The sequence below is a fragment of the Amblyomma maculatum genome, chromosome 10 (genome assembly GCF_055883805.1).
Source record: "Amblyomma maculatum isolate TAMU_Amacu chromosome 10, ASM5588380v1, whole genome shotgun sequence".
Classification (NCBI taxonomy): Eukaryota; Metazoa; Arthropoda; class Arachnida; order Ixodida; family Ixodidae; genus Amblyomma; species Amblyomma maculatum.
Window position 1 is genome coordinate 17,977,683 of NC_139353.1, and position 13,014 is coordinate 17,990,696.

Below are 13,014 nucleotides of genomic sequence, written 5' to 3' on the forward strand. Positions count from 1 at the left end.
TCAGCCGAGGGCTGCGGAGACCTTGATGAGGGGCGTGAGCACGGAGCGAATGCTTTTGTCGCCGGGCGCCGAGTCGAAGGGGAGGCGCTTGCACTTGTCGCCGGAGCGGTAAGCAGAGCACACTGTGCCCAGCAGCTCGCCGGCGTATTTCTCGAGTAGGCCTTCGGCGAACTCGCGCACGTCGTCGTTGCACTCTCCCTCGATGCCCTTGCGCACGCACGCCTCGAACACGTTGAACTTGCTGCGAGGGAGAAGAAACACGGTGATGAAGGTGAATAAAGAAAGAGGAAGATATGCAACGAAACAATCAGAAAAGAAAAAAAAACGGAAGAACGAAATGAGGATGAAAGGCAAGAATGGACAAAGAAAAAGAAGAAACAGGAAAGGCAAGAAAGGCAAGAAAGATAAAATTAAGGGGCGAAAAGAGAAAAAAAGATAGAAAATGACAAGGCAGAATGAGAGATAGAAATTAAAAACGAGAACGAAGGAAAAATGTGGCAGAAAAGAAGAAGGAATGAACGCAAGGCAGGAATAAACAAATAAAAGCTTAAAAAGCATAAAAAACATTTTGAAAAAAAATTAAACAAACGCTGTTTTGAGAGTTAAATTTTTGCATAAGTTTGAAATGAACACGGCGAAATTGGGTAAAAAAATGTTTTTGGGTGTGAAAGTTCACTCCTTGACGCATGCACGCTTATATCACATTCAGTGAATTTTGCCTTGTGCATCGAATTTCGGGATTAAACTTTGAAAAGGGGAGTTTTCACGGTCTTTGTGAGAACGATATCGGGCTAAGTTTTCACAATTTTTCTACATCGACGGAGATTTCAAGACGTTGCTGAAAAGACGTTGCTAAGAAAAAGGCTCCAAAATAAGAACTTTTGGATCTCACTGAGGAACATTTCAGCATCCGCAACGGATATCACTGCTGCTGAGCAGAATACAGAAGGGATCGTTGCGACACAAAAGAAATGTCACTTTCTACAGCAAGTGCTGCGGACACGCGCTGTTCGCCGCCCTTTAGTGAAGTCACACTGGAATTAGGTGTTCGACCATTTCGTAAAAGAAAGACGATGAAACGAGTACCTTTTACATCACAAAACGACTGAAAGGAGTTGCCCTTTCCTGCCATTGCGCACTGTGCACTGCTTTCTTGGCAAAAGTCTCTACTCAATGTGTATCTTCTTTTTCTTCGTTAAAGTTGCTGGGCTAACTTCATCTACAATATGCAGAACTAACTAGCCCGACAACCCGCGCTTTTTAACTGTACTCAATTTCCCCTTAGAACGAAAGGATTCCTAGTTTTCGCAGACGGAGCTGTTAAAGGTAACACTTCTTTGCTTATGCTTATCCTTCCTTCGCATGACTGCTACCACGAGATGTTCATTAGACTTCGTTATCTATATTTATCCTTTACTTATGGCCAGGTTGTTTCTCACCACCGAGCGCGCGCAATGGAATTTACTTACCAGCAAGCTCCGCCGATCCTCTGCTTGTTGGGCAGCCGAGTAGCAACGTCCAGATCAGCAGTGAGACCTCGGAAGCACTTGTGGAAAGCAGGTCCAACCTTGCTCAGACAAGGGGCGTTCTTCAGGTAGTCTGTAAGCCATGCAGAGCGAGCAGCACCACCCCGTATTAACGACTACATTTGCACCACTTTCTACGAAATGCTTAACTGAGCCAGATTGTTTCACCTCTACGTACAGGGTGAAATACGACTGGCCATTTCTTTTATGAACAATAATGCTCCAAACAGTCCGAGTCTTGGGTATCATATCGCGTGCTCATATCTCTCGCGGTGCATCCGTGGCGCTCGTGAGTTTCACTTCCAAGAAACAGGTCAAATTGATTTCGGGGTAGGATGCATTGAACTTTCAAATCCCAACCTGGCGCCTCCGTTCTTGTACAAAAACAAACAAATAATCTGTCTAGGTTCTGCGCCGTACCTAGGCACTGAAACGGCCATTTGAGTTAGCAGGTTTTTGAGGAAAAACCTGTTCGAAACTCAGTCAGAAGTAAAAGCTATCGCCCTCATCATCAGCCTACTTTACACGCACTGCGGGACAAAAGCATCTTCCATATAAATCCATTAGCTCGGTATTGTGCCACTTACGTCCCACTTCATCACAGGAAAAATACCTGATCTAATCTGCCCACTCACCACTCTGGCGCCCCACTGCTAATTATGCTTTCCTTGGCCCAAAATCCACACCGTTATCTTAAGGGACCATTGGTTATCTTCCGCCTGCCTTACATGTTCTACTCACGCCCATCACATCTTAATTTCGACTATAATGTCGTTAACGTGCTTCTTTCCTGGACCGCTCTCCTCCCTTGTTTTCCTTTTCAAAGCTTGCGGGACTGTCTGTTTAGTCCAGTAATTTTAGCTGACCACCATGTTTTTGCGCACTAGCTAGTACCGGTAAGATAGGGCGTAGATTTATAGTTTCCTTTTGAGGGATACTCATTGATTCCAATTCATGGCCTGAGGTTGCCTGTCAAAAGGCACTCCACCACTTTCTCGTTGTTTTAGTTACTTCGCTCTCGTTGTCCTGCCCTGAGGTAAATGCCTGCCCTAAGTAAATTTTTTCATTGACATTTCAAATGCTTAGGTATCTGTTGTAAACTTTTCCTTCCTTAAGGCTGTTGAAGATGACTTCAAATTGTTTTTTATGATTTTTTGACCATTTGTTTCCCTTTGGGTTCGGGGTGCGTAATCTCTCATATTGCAACATGGATTCTGAGTACGGGTAGATTTTAACCATGAAGTAGTTTCTCCACAGTACCCGGCTAGCTCACTTATGTAGTTTCTTCACAACACCCGGCTAGCTCACTTAAGTAGTTTCTCCGCAGTACCCGGCTAGTTCACTTACCGTTGTGGTAAGTAGTATCTTCTGCACATCGTCCCTCGATCTCGGCCTTGATGTCGTCAAGGAAGATGCTTCCGATGCCCTGGGCGACGCTGTCCGTGCAGCGCTTCGTGTAGTCGCGGGCGCACTCCTCCGATTTCAGCTGTTTCCTGCGAGGTCAAAGAAAAGAAACAAAAAAAAGGAGGGAAAGCACAATTTAATAGAGAACACGAATAACATTTCCGAACATCCATGGCTTACCGCATCAAGACCATATGGCCGGATGGCCTGACAAGGACGCAAATAGAGAAGAAAGGGTAAATACGGAAAGTTTTAGTAAATAGTATCATCAGAAATATTCGAGGCATTGCACCAGGTCAAAGCACGTGGAGGGGATGTTGGAGTATCAAGGATTGAAGTGCACGGGTAGACAGAGCAGAAAGATTGTATACAGAAGAGCTCAGAAATAACTATCAATAATTAAACTCGGTTGCCTACTTCTACCTCTGTTGTCTACGTGTAACATAGAGGTGAAGGCAGTCTATATGAAGATAGCGCTGATGTCGTACCGGGAAATCAAAAGGAAGGTTTACAGTAGCGCGTGCAGATACCGGCAAAATGGAAAGTTTGCCAGGTCGCACAACGTATTCGCTTGTCCTCAATGCAATTATGAGCTATTACAAATTGAAAGCCGGAGGAATTTATCTGCAGCCAGGCTCATGAAGGGAAGAGTCGTACGAAGGAACTTCTTTGTTACGAAATGTAAGAGTTGCTCGCATCCAAAGTCGAGCATGCATTGGAGCCAATTTTTTCTATGCCAACAAACTCAACGAACAGCAATTATCCTGCCTAGCTGGTGTCTTGACCAATTTATTTTTCTCGAGACTCTGACCTATTTGGCAAACATATTAACACAACGTAAATCTTTCGTCTGATCTGATTGGCCTCCTAGTCTCGCAAGCCTGGAAGCAAAAGCGCTGGATTTATACCAGAACGCTATAAGCTTTGCAGCAATTTTGCACGCTGCATTGCATTCATAATGTTCACGGCCTGTAATGTGCACGCAAGCCTGCCCAGGCCAAGAGTCTAATTATGGGGAACCTTACGCGCCACAGATTACCATCGCCCTTCAAGACCGCTTAGACACCACGTTCGCGATCTTATCTTGAGCAGAAGGAAGCAGCTCGCCGCTGTAATGTAATCCATCCGGCAACGTGAAAAAATATCCCGTTTGAGATTAAATCAATACCAGAGGCCAACCACCCACGTCAATTAGTTGGCTCTATTTGGTTAACTTTTTTGTGGTTGTTTCCACGCTTTTTTTTTTTATACGTTTATGGGGTCCTGTTTGTTCAGGGCCGAAATGCTGACTATGGCTAAGTGAGTGGGAAGTTGCTTATTTTCCAATGTTATTCATTCTAGGGTTGCCTATCAGGGAGGTGGTGCGTCTATTTTAAAGTGTGGTTTGTATAAGCATGTCCCGTTTTTGTTGGTACTCTACTTCGTCAATACTGGTAAAAAAAAATGTAGCACTAAAGTTTTGTTGTGCTATCAACCCTAGCAGAGAAACTGCTAAATGTCTGCTTCAAATTTAGCAGAGAAACAAATGCTTCGTTACAGATTCTAACATGCACAATAGCTATTAGACATAGTACACTATCCTACCGTCCATGATGACTGATGTATGGCATTCATAGGGAAATTACGATTTAATGAAGACAACAACGCTGTCACACTCACGCGCAGAACGACTTAAGTTCGGGAAGGGTGACGGGGATCTTCTCCGAAGAGCCGAACAGGAAAAGGTCAGCCGCGCAGGCATCCAGCTTCTTGATGTCACAGTCAGCCTTGGGGGCGGCGCATGCCAAGCCAAAGAGGCCTGGAAGAAATAAATCGGTTGCATGCCATTGAGTATACATGCTTCAGCATTTTTTGGGATAAAAAACTAAAACAACAATCAAAAACAATTAACAACCAGATGCCGTAAATCGAGCTTTTTACGAATACTCCTGCTACAGTGGAAACACTGCTTGTTTGAAATTACTGAATGAATGCCAAGACGCGGAATCTCTGGCATACTTACAAGAAAATCACGATTTCCTTGCAAAGAGGCCAACCTTCAGAACGTACGTTTCGCAAGCAGTAGTAGTACTAGAAAACCTTATTCCACAAAATAAAAAGGGGTTTAGGCATTGGGGTCTTGATCTGCAGGTGGTGTTCCTAGGTACAGGATTCCATTGGTTCTTGCTGCCTCTTCGGCCCGCTCAACAGAAAAATTCGGCTATAGGTGGTCTCTATTAGATTTCTGGTGTTATCCATGGGATATAATTCTAACAGCTTCATTCTTGTTTGATGAAGGAACAAGAATTAATATCTGCACAATAATAGAGATCAAGCAAAGAAGACAGAAAATGTGCGCTCCGCCAAAAGTTACCCAATTTTAACTTACTTAATGATCCCTAACTGAGATTCCATTCAGCAAGTAATGCATTCGTATTTATCGTGCTCTTATAGTTATATAGTTATAAGATGTGCATGAACTAGGTGCGGTGTGCCAAAATATTTTGTGGTCGCGTTTATTGTCCCACGGCACTACAATGCAAGAACGCCACTCTACGCAACCACAATATATTGGTGCACTTTCTCTCACTGAGGCATCGTCTGCCGAACGATCGACATCAATGAAACACCAAAAAAATATATATATTTGTTTTAATAGACACCAACGTGACACCATAAAAAAATATTTGTTCTAATACACACGGAAAATGACGAAAGTAGGGCTCTTTTTTCTCTTCACTGTCAGAAATTATGATCGAAGAAGGAAATATTGGTCTTATTTAATGCGACAGCATTGAAGGCCCCGTTCTGCAGAAGACCCAGCGTGGTCGGCATTGTGAGGCGAAAAATGACGGCCATAGCTTTGGCCAAGGGCATACTTGACAGATCGCATGGCCTGACATTGACTGATCGGTTGGTTGTGCAACGTCCCGAGGCTACATAACAGTGCAGGAGCTGCCAAGTCGGGCTTCTCCTTTGATGATGAGATTTAAATCAAAACTTTTCTATTCCCACATTTCCACACCTGAGAATTCGTTAATCTTCTGCCTGCTTGACACGCTGCAGTAGCCTTTGCCTGAACGACGCTCCCGGGGGTCGAAAGTAATCAGAAAGTCTTCTTTAATGCGTCCCTGACTGCCCATGTTCACTTTCCAGACGTTGAAACTCCCATGACGTGCCATTTCATGTCTTGTCATGTCATGTCATTCCACACCATACTACTGCTCATTGCATGGAGCATTCTTTTTTTACGTTTTCAGTTACATTTTGGCAGCCCATATGTCTACAGGTGTGACGTAGAGACGTTTGACATAAAACGGTCTCGCAGCGAGGCCTGAATTTGCAAGAATAGAAATTAACGGAGTCTTCGCTATACCGCCTAGTCGCTGAATCATTGCACGTCAAAATTTAGCTTGAAGTTGTGTGCCAGCAAAAGACGTCAGCAATGTAGTCGTCCTTCCCTCCCCTTATTTTAAGACGCTCTTTTGGTATAAGCCTTGAATGAAAGGTTACCGCTTTTTTCTCAGTAGCTGAACTAATTGTGCCTTGACTGTTAATTAGAACTAATACCGATCCCCTCGCTGACACTGCGACAGAATTTTTTTTGTCATAAACCTTTTGACCTAGTTATCATCCGTAATCATGTAATTAATATATGTGATATGCCCTTTTTTCTTCGAATGTTGTAAGATGCATGTAACACTCTACACCATGTATTATTATGTATGCTTATAGGCTTTAGTGTGCGTATGCTCACAGCCCTTCCTGTTACAATCCCTGATGGGATTCATAGTATTAAATAAAAACTAACCTCATTTGAGAGACCAAGAGCCCTAGTTGGCGCTTTTCGATAGTTTTGATATGCCAAGCTGTAAATTGAGTGTGTATGATGACTGCACCCGTATAGCCATTGAAAAGGGAAAAGCAGTAATGATACCAATAGAATAACCTTTATGGCTTCCTTGCTGCCTGTGCAGATTCAACCGTGCCATCTGACTTGAAATAACTTGTAGGTAGACTCGAGTCTCTTCCATGTGAAACTCATTGGCGGATGTGTAATCTGTGTTGCCTGTTAGCCAGCAAGAATTACAGAATGTAATCATAGAGGCATTATAGCTAAAAGAGGATGAGAGAGAAAGCAAAGGAAATCTTGTCTACGAGCATGTGTCCTTAGGGTAATAAGGTTTATCATTAGGGAACACAAAATGCGTGTCCTTTCGTTCTTTATATAGGCTTTTCTAGTTGCTCTTTTCAGCATCCGGGAACACGTTGTTAGCTTTCTTAAGGTAAGGTCGCGCATCCTGTTTCGCATCAATAACGAGAGCGGCTTACTAACGAAACGGCCAATTTCTCTTCTATGCAATCGAAGAGAAACGGTTTGCATAGGAGCCCAGCACCCGGCGTCTTAAGTTCAGATGCTTATGCTTATATCGAAGAATCCCGTACAAGATAGAAGCCTGATATCCGAGCGGCAGCTTGTGCTACAGGATGAGACCAAGCATTTGTTTATAGTAAACGTTTTGTCATGCTACCAAACTCAATGGCAGCCGAAATGATTGACATAAATATGTAAACAAAAATTTCCCTCACTGAGTTGAATAATGCAGAATGTGAGCCTTACGCGATTTATTACTTAGAAGATGCTGTAGCTGTTTTGTGTTTCTCCATAGCGCTCCCTTCCTTCTTCTTGCCACCAAACATCGGTAGCGCGAGATGCGGAAGCGCCGTTGACCGAAAAGTAGTCAATTGCAAGACGTCCTCTTCGTTTGTTCTGGGACATGGCCCAGCGCGTGTTTTTGTCGCTATAATGAATGACTGCTTTTTATGTCTTACGAGTGATATTTTTAGACCACTTATCCTCAAAATGAACAATATAATCCGCATTTATATGTCGATAGAAGAAAGGTTGAATCTAATCACTGGTAGTTCGTCCCCTAATGAGAGAAAATTCTTCAAATAAGATGTTGGCTACTCCCTAAATTGCAGCAAAATAGCCTACAGGGTACAACAGGGATGGGGTTCGGGCGCAGTATAAGAATCTCTGATCAGATGATGACGGTATCCAAACCTTGTATACTTCGTTGCGATTGGCGACACATGAAAAATTGGGTGAGTGCAGAGAAATATTCAGGATAGGCGACGACCGGAGACCGACTCGCTCATCACGATTGTTTAAATAAAGCCTGTGATTTAGTGACGCGTCCTACCTGCGGCAAGCTAACCCTGCCAAGCCGTGAATGGAATGCCCAAAATACGCACCAATTAGCAAGAGGCACAAGCCACTCCTAGTCATGGTTGTCGAATGCGTCCGCGCTCGGGTCCAAAGGTGAAGTGAAAGCACACTAGGACTTTGGAAGATTCCCATCAGCCCCAGTTCTTTTTATAGGCCTCCACGGGCAAGAGGCGAGGGCCACTCCGCACGGCAGTATTCGTAGAGGAGAGAAAAGTGGAAGTGCGATAACTTAGAGGAGAACTTTGAGAGGAAAGCGCATGAGAGGGATGCTCGAAGGTGAAAGCCATTGCCACCGGAACCTGCCCTGGTGAGCAGTCAGTACCCTTGCCCAAAAACGTCACTACTTACAGGGTCCTACGGCATACACGTATCCGCACTAAGCGCAAGGTCTTCTCGATGCCGCAATCAGCCTGACGCGTGCTGTGAACCCGTGCGCTGCTCATAGGAGCAGAGGGTGTCGTAAGTGTCGTTAACTATGTTTTGCTTTTAGACATAGCCCACAGGAAAAATTAACTTTATAGGTTTTCTCGCCCTACAAACATAACGCAGCGAAAACGCAAATGGATTAAGTGCTGACTGAGCGTTTTTCCCTATTCGTAATCACTCAAGTCAAGTGCGAAAGTTTTGGCATGTGTGTCGCTTGCTAAGAATAGCAGGCGTAATAATAAGTGTCAGTGCGAACGTGGCCTAACTGTTCTAGAATTCGACTGCCATGCCCAGCGTTGGGCGATAGAATCGCGGCCGCGGTAGCTGCGTTTTAATAGAGAAGATTTACAAAATATTTATGGTATATGTCTCATTGTCAATATTGTGCGAAAGCATACAGTAGCGTTGCTTTAAAATCGTAGCGCATACTTGAACGGTTCATAGATGGTGGTAGCTGCACTTGAGCATCAGCCAGGTCTTTTGACTATTGGAAGCCCCGTCTTCATCTGCCCCTTATCCTCGAGCTAAGCGACGCGCATGGTCCCTGTAGCCAACCGCTGCTTTCGTTTCTTAATAGGCCGCTTTTAGGGGTTTACGTGCTGCGTTCACCCGCTTCTGTTTTTCGTGTTGAACTGGGATCATTATAGCCCCCGCTGCATTAGCGGTTGCTGTGCGCCATAGCTCCTGCCTGCTTTTTACTGGCTATAGAGATACGTTTGGCTGCATTCATATCTTACTACGTGGCTAAATGAAGCAACCGTTGATGGCATAGGTGACCTTACATCTGCCTCGTGATTCTATCAGCTCCATTGCACAGCAACAGCGGAATCCCGGTAACAACAGCATTTTGAATAGCATAAAGACTTCAAGATGCTGCCAGCTTTAATCCTTTGCATGCAAGTCTAGTCAAAATGAAAATGCATATGAGCATGACTAATTGGCCTGCAAAGTTGGGCATAACGCGCATATTCGGCTGTATAGATGAACAAGTTGGTTCAATCGAACAAGTGTTAGTTAAATGCTGCTCACATTGATGAAGGTTTATGACGGAAAAGATTTTCCACCGACATGGTTTCCATTGTGTATGTGATGCCCCTCTTTTGTGCCGCTTTTATTTGCATTTGCTGCGTAAAACTTTTTTTTTTCATAAAACTAATGCATTGTTGCCACCACCTCAGTTCTCGGTAAGCTGTCTGTGTACATAGCTCCTTCCTAGGCACCAACGCATATTAAAAGGCTGTTTCTTGGGCTCACTTTTAGACTTTGCTTATTTTGGTGAGGCCTGAAGCGCAAGAGACAGGGGCGTGAGAAAGACTAGACAAAGCGCTTTGCCATGTGTCTCTCTCACGTCCCTGTATTTTTTGTGCTTTAAAATTTGGCAAAATGAGCATATTACAAATTCCACGCTTGAAAAAAGCGATACCTGCACCCATGGCGGAATCGGCCCTTGTCATCAGAAAATGAAACTACTCTGTCTACGCTATTGCCAATCTCGCCTGGGTGCTATATGTGCAGTGAGGGTTGATTTTCCAGCGCCTCCCTATTGGATGGAAAAGCTTAGAATTTTCTGCATAAGTTCGACATCCGGATCCGGCGGCACGTTCGTCCCAGTTTTCCAAGAATCGATGCAGGACGCTTTTCGTGCTTACAACGCTCCGCGTTGCACGCTATCGATACACGATAGATAGCCTTATGCGGTTTAAATACATTTAAAGCTTTCAACTATTTGACGAATCCTCATAGCCCTTATGTTACTTCAGGAAATTGAAGCATCATGTACATCTGCCAAGGAGAACATCTATACAATGCTTTCAATTTCGCCCAATATTGTCCGCGCCAGTGACGTTAGCTCCACCAGTCTACCGTTATCTAAGACAAATACCTCTGAAAGAATAGCTAATAGCACGACTTAACTTCCAAAAAAAGACACATTTGGCCCATCTTGTGTTAAAGCTGTCTTTCTTCTTGCTCACTTGTTTTTCCTAGCAACAATGACTTACCGCATACATCAGCATAATATTCATATTAAGGGAAAAAATAGAATCTCGGCGGAGCCAAGTAACACTTGTTTGCATCGAAATGAACTGTGGTATCGGCCACCCATGTTCCTGTCTTGTTCATTTGAGGCGGAAGGGGAGAGACACAAGGAATAGCAAAATCCGCAACCTTGTGATGACGCATGACGGCCAACCCTACCATGTTGTCTTTCCGGCCTCATCGCCCTAATCATGTTCTGGTGTAATTGACAAATTGAATGTTTGCTTTAACTGTGGTTTTCTTTTCGAACATTCAATGTAGGAGCGTTGATCCTTTCACATATTTAATTTTTGCCTTACAAACATTGCTTCCAAATAGCATTTCATGTAAGGCACTTATTGCCACTTTGCACTAGATGTCTACACCATGGCCTAGAAATATTCCGTTTTTCTTCTCAGTTTTTATTTTCATCGTTCATTGCCAACCATAACAAAGCGCAGTAGCTTATTTAATATACCTTGCAGCGCCGCAAGCTGCATCGGTCAAGGAAATATTGCCGAAAGAAAAGAAGGTGTTATATACCTATAGCCTGAGCAGCGCTAGCTAAACTGGAAGGCTTTGACAAGAAGGAAGGAAACTCTGATGAGAACAACTCAGAGACAACACTCGGAAAAGGTTTTGCATGTAACGCGCCACAGTGTTCAGTAGCAGTAGCGATTTCATACGAATGTCACAGAAGACTCAGCAGTTTGGTCCCCTTCGAGTTTTTAACGGCTCACTGTGTGCCATTTCGGTTCAAAGGTCATATGTGCAGTCTGTATACCGACGTAATAGAGAGACTCCGATGTCATAGAAAGGCTTCGAGAAAACATACCCACTCCGTACCGACATACGTGATAGAATGTTCCCACAGCTCACGCTGATTAACCTTTGTTATATATCAATGTGCCAAAGTGCCACACCAGCTGCTGGTGTTAATATAAGCCATCTCCTAAGGCTGTGTCCATAAACAAATGCAGGAAGAAAGAACGTTAGCTTAGAACTCGCTCTAAAGACTTCGTCGGAGGCAGACCTCTCCCTGTGGATAAGGGAGAGCATTATGAGCTCGTTCGTGCCAGGAATTATTGAAAGTACTAGCCTCTACGACCTTATAAAGCATAGAACAACCCAATTTTACGTGACACGAGAACTTGTGGAAAAGAAAAATGCTCTGACTTCTGTAATTTATGCATGTCTGCCGCCCTTAAATCTGGTCTCCAGGCGTGCTCTGTTCCAGGCTGTATGAATATAAAGACCTTAACTTGACCGCTTTCTTGCAATATTTTGTTTCTTCTTTATTGTATAACGGAACAGCTTTTATCTGCAATTTTCAGTAAACTTAGGCGGATATTATCCCTTGACTGCGGCAAACTCGTTATGGAATATTTCAAAAATTTCCATCCTGATCATATCCTTCAGAGCATGAAGTCTTGCATGCACAGCATCATGCATGCTTCAAACAAGCAGCGGCGCAATGAGGTAAGCTCTATCTCCCGATGCATCAGACCTCACGAGCGCCGCCACCTTATCTCGCTATACACGTCGTAACTTTGTATGTACCGCTTGCTGCCACCTTATTCATCACCGTCGTCATCGTTATTCATCCATTGCTCTTCTCTTCCTTTTGCTAGTAGCCGCCCTGGCCCAACATGCAGCCGAAAGTATCAAGATATAGAAACGCCACAAACTTTTTGTCGCCCCGCATGAAATGCGTGAAGGTGACTGAGGTGCTGTATTATACTATTCGTTAAACTATCAGTATATTTATGCTGATATTATGAATACATAGAAAGGGCACGGATTATGGATGCGGGCTAGGATACGGAGAACGGAAACACTCTTCAGTGATATAAACTTCGAAACGTTGTGAGTAGCACGGTGCTGAAACAATTTCAATGATGGCTGCGTCGAGGTGATCCTGCATGCTGATGAATAACTGTGGCAGCCACCTTGTGATCATCTATCTAACAGTGCCCATACAACGCTTATAACCAGAGTAGCAGCCCTTGAGTAAAGAGCTATTGGCTAGACCGGCAGCGACTCTGTAACCACTAGATCAAGGAGATATTAAAAACAATCAACAGCAGGTTTCAAATACCCGAATTCACTCGAGTTTAATTTGCTCCACAACGCCAGTATTGTTTTTTATGAACATCAAGTGATCGATACCGTTATAAGGCACAAGCATCCAAGACTAATAGCATGAGTAAGAGTGAAATTCGCTACATTTGGGTGCGTTTGATTAAAGCATCCGAAAGCATTGTTAAGACTAATAAGTACTTAGCGGAGACCGAAATTTAAAGCAGCATTTAGCGAGACTGTTACACTTAGTTGTGTTGCGCGCATACGTCAACAGCAGGCAATGCATATTTTCTACAATCAATGCGAAAACCTGTTTCGCTTGGCCCGTGAAAGGCCCGCAATATGTTC

General features: G+C 43.9%; 1 protein-coding gene across 1 annotated transcript; it reads right to left on the reverse strand.

Annotated features, from left to right (window-relative positions):
• On the reverse strand, nt 1–8,202 carry LOC146175712 (uncharacterized). Its single transcript, XM_084580850.1, has 5 exons — nt 8,169–8,202; nt 4,590–4,728; nt 2,874–3,019; nt 1,470–1,599; nt 1–241 (listed from the first exon to the last, which is right to left on the reverse strand). Exons 1-5 carry the CDS (start codon nt 8,200–8,202, stop codon nt 1–3), a joined length of 690 nt encoding a protein of 229 aa, XP_084436976.1.
• Between the last annotated feature and the right edge of the window lie 4,812 nt (nt 8,203–13,014).

Bases quoted from the DNA above. Each gene is read 5' to 3' on its own strand.
- LOC146175712 (XM_084580850.1), bottom strand. From the start codon at position 8,202: ATGACTAGGAGTGGCTTGTGCCTCTTGCTAATTG. The intron at 3,020-4,589 runs GTGAGTGTGACA...TTGACCTCGCAG, and splicing joins GAACTTAAGTCGTTCTGCGC to GAAACAGCTGAAATCGGAGG. The intron at 242-1,469 runs GTAAGTAAATTC...TCTCCCTCGCAG, and splicing joins AGGATCGGCGGAGCTTGCTG to CAAGTTCAACGTGTTCGAGG.